The sequence below is a fragment of the Eurypyga helias genome, unplaced genomic scaffold, assembly GCF_000690775.1.
Source record: "Eurypyga helias isolate BGI_N326 unplaced genomic scaffold, ASM69077v1 scaffold30910, whole genome shotgun sequence".
Classification (NCBI taxonomy): Eukaryota; Metazoa; Chordata; class Aves; order Eurypygiformes; family Eurypygidae; genus Eurypyga; species Eurypyga helias.
Window position 1 is genome coordinate 1 of NW_010226768.1, and position 1,124 is coordinate 1,124.

At 60.1% G+C, this 1,124-nt stretch overlaps 1 protein-coding gene across 1 annotated transcript in view; it reads left to right on the forward strand.

The window, feature by feature from the left end:
- Window positions 1-35: 35 nt before the first annotated feature.
- Window positions 36-1,124, forward strand: part of LOC104511718 (peptidyl-prolyl cis-trans isomerase B-like) — a 1,200-nt gene continuing 111 nt past the window's right edge. The window contains 3 exon segments of the mRNA XM_010154440.1: window positions 36-141; window positions 756-940; window positions 1,111-1,124. The exon segment at window positions 1,111-1,124 is cut by the window's right edge and continues 22 nt beyond it. Coding sequence (XP_010152742.1) covers window positions 99-141; window positions 756-940; window positions 1,111-1,124 — 242 coding nt within the window. The 5' untranslated portion in view covers window positions 36-98.

A 1,124-nucleotide genomic window follows, 5' to 3' on the forward strand; every position in this document is an offset into this window, starting at 1 on the left:
GGGAGCTCCAGTTCATCCCTTTGCCTCACTCCCTTGTCTCCCTCCAGAAAGGGTTCGGCTTCAAGGGCAGCAAGTTTCACCGTGTGATCAAGGACTTCATGATCCAGGGAGGAGACTTCACCCGCGGAGATGGCACCGGAGGTAATTTGTCCCACACCAGCCATGGGGTCCAGGCGCTCTCTTGAAGCGAAGCAGCAGCCACGCTCCCAACCCGCTGCCTGGCTGCCCCCTCGGGACTAGTGTGGTGCCACAGTGGGGAGGGGTGGGCACAAGTGGGCACACAGCTCAGAGAGACCCGGCCTCGAAGCAGGGCTTGCTGCTGGGGAGGGATGGGCACTGCGAGGCTTGGCTGGGCCCGCGCCCAAAGGGACATGGGGGAAAGTCCTGGGAGGACCTGGAGCTCCTCGCTGAGAAACCTCTTCTGCAGCAGCTGGTGCTTTGGCCGGGCGTCCTGGCTGCCAGGACACGTTTAATCCGGTAGCAGCAGAGTTCAAACCTTCCACCAGCACTTAGCAAAGTGGATGATACCAGTATCTGGGTTTGTAAGCTCTTACCAGGTCTGCTTTCAGAGAGCCTTCTGCCCAGCTCCTGGGGTGCTTTTGTCTGCCTTTGGTAGCAGGCAGCTCGTGGTAGTTAATCCGCTGCTGGCTGTGCTCATTCACCCCACCCAACCTGCGGAGAGAGCTGCCATCATCACCCCTGCCCTGACCTCTTTCCATGGGAACAACTAAGCCTTTTTTCCCCACCTTCCCTAGGAAAAAGTATCTATGGGGACCGCTTCCCTGACGAGAACTTCAAGCTGAAGCACTACGGCCCTGGCTGGGTGAGCATGGCCAACGCCGGCAAGGACACCAACGGCTCCCAGTTCTTCATCACCACAGTGAAGACGCCGTGGCTGGACGGCAAGCACGTGGTGTTTGGCAAAGTGCTGGAGGGCATGGTAAGGGGGCTGATGGATTCCCAGGGGGAGAGCGGGATGGGGCAGATGCTGGCTGGGGGCAGAGCTCTGTGGAGAAGGGGCTGGGAGGTGCCTTCTGGGACGGGGATTGCACAGAGCTGGCTCTGCCTGTGCCCAGTGTTGCCCCACTCTCAGGCCTCTGCTTTCCCCAGGATGTGGTGAGGAA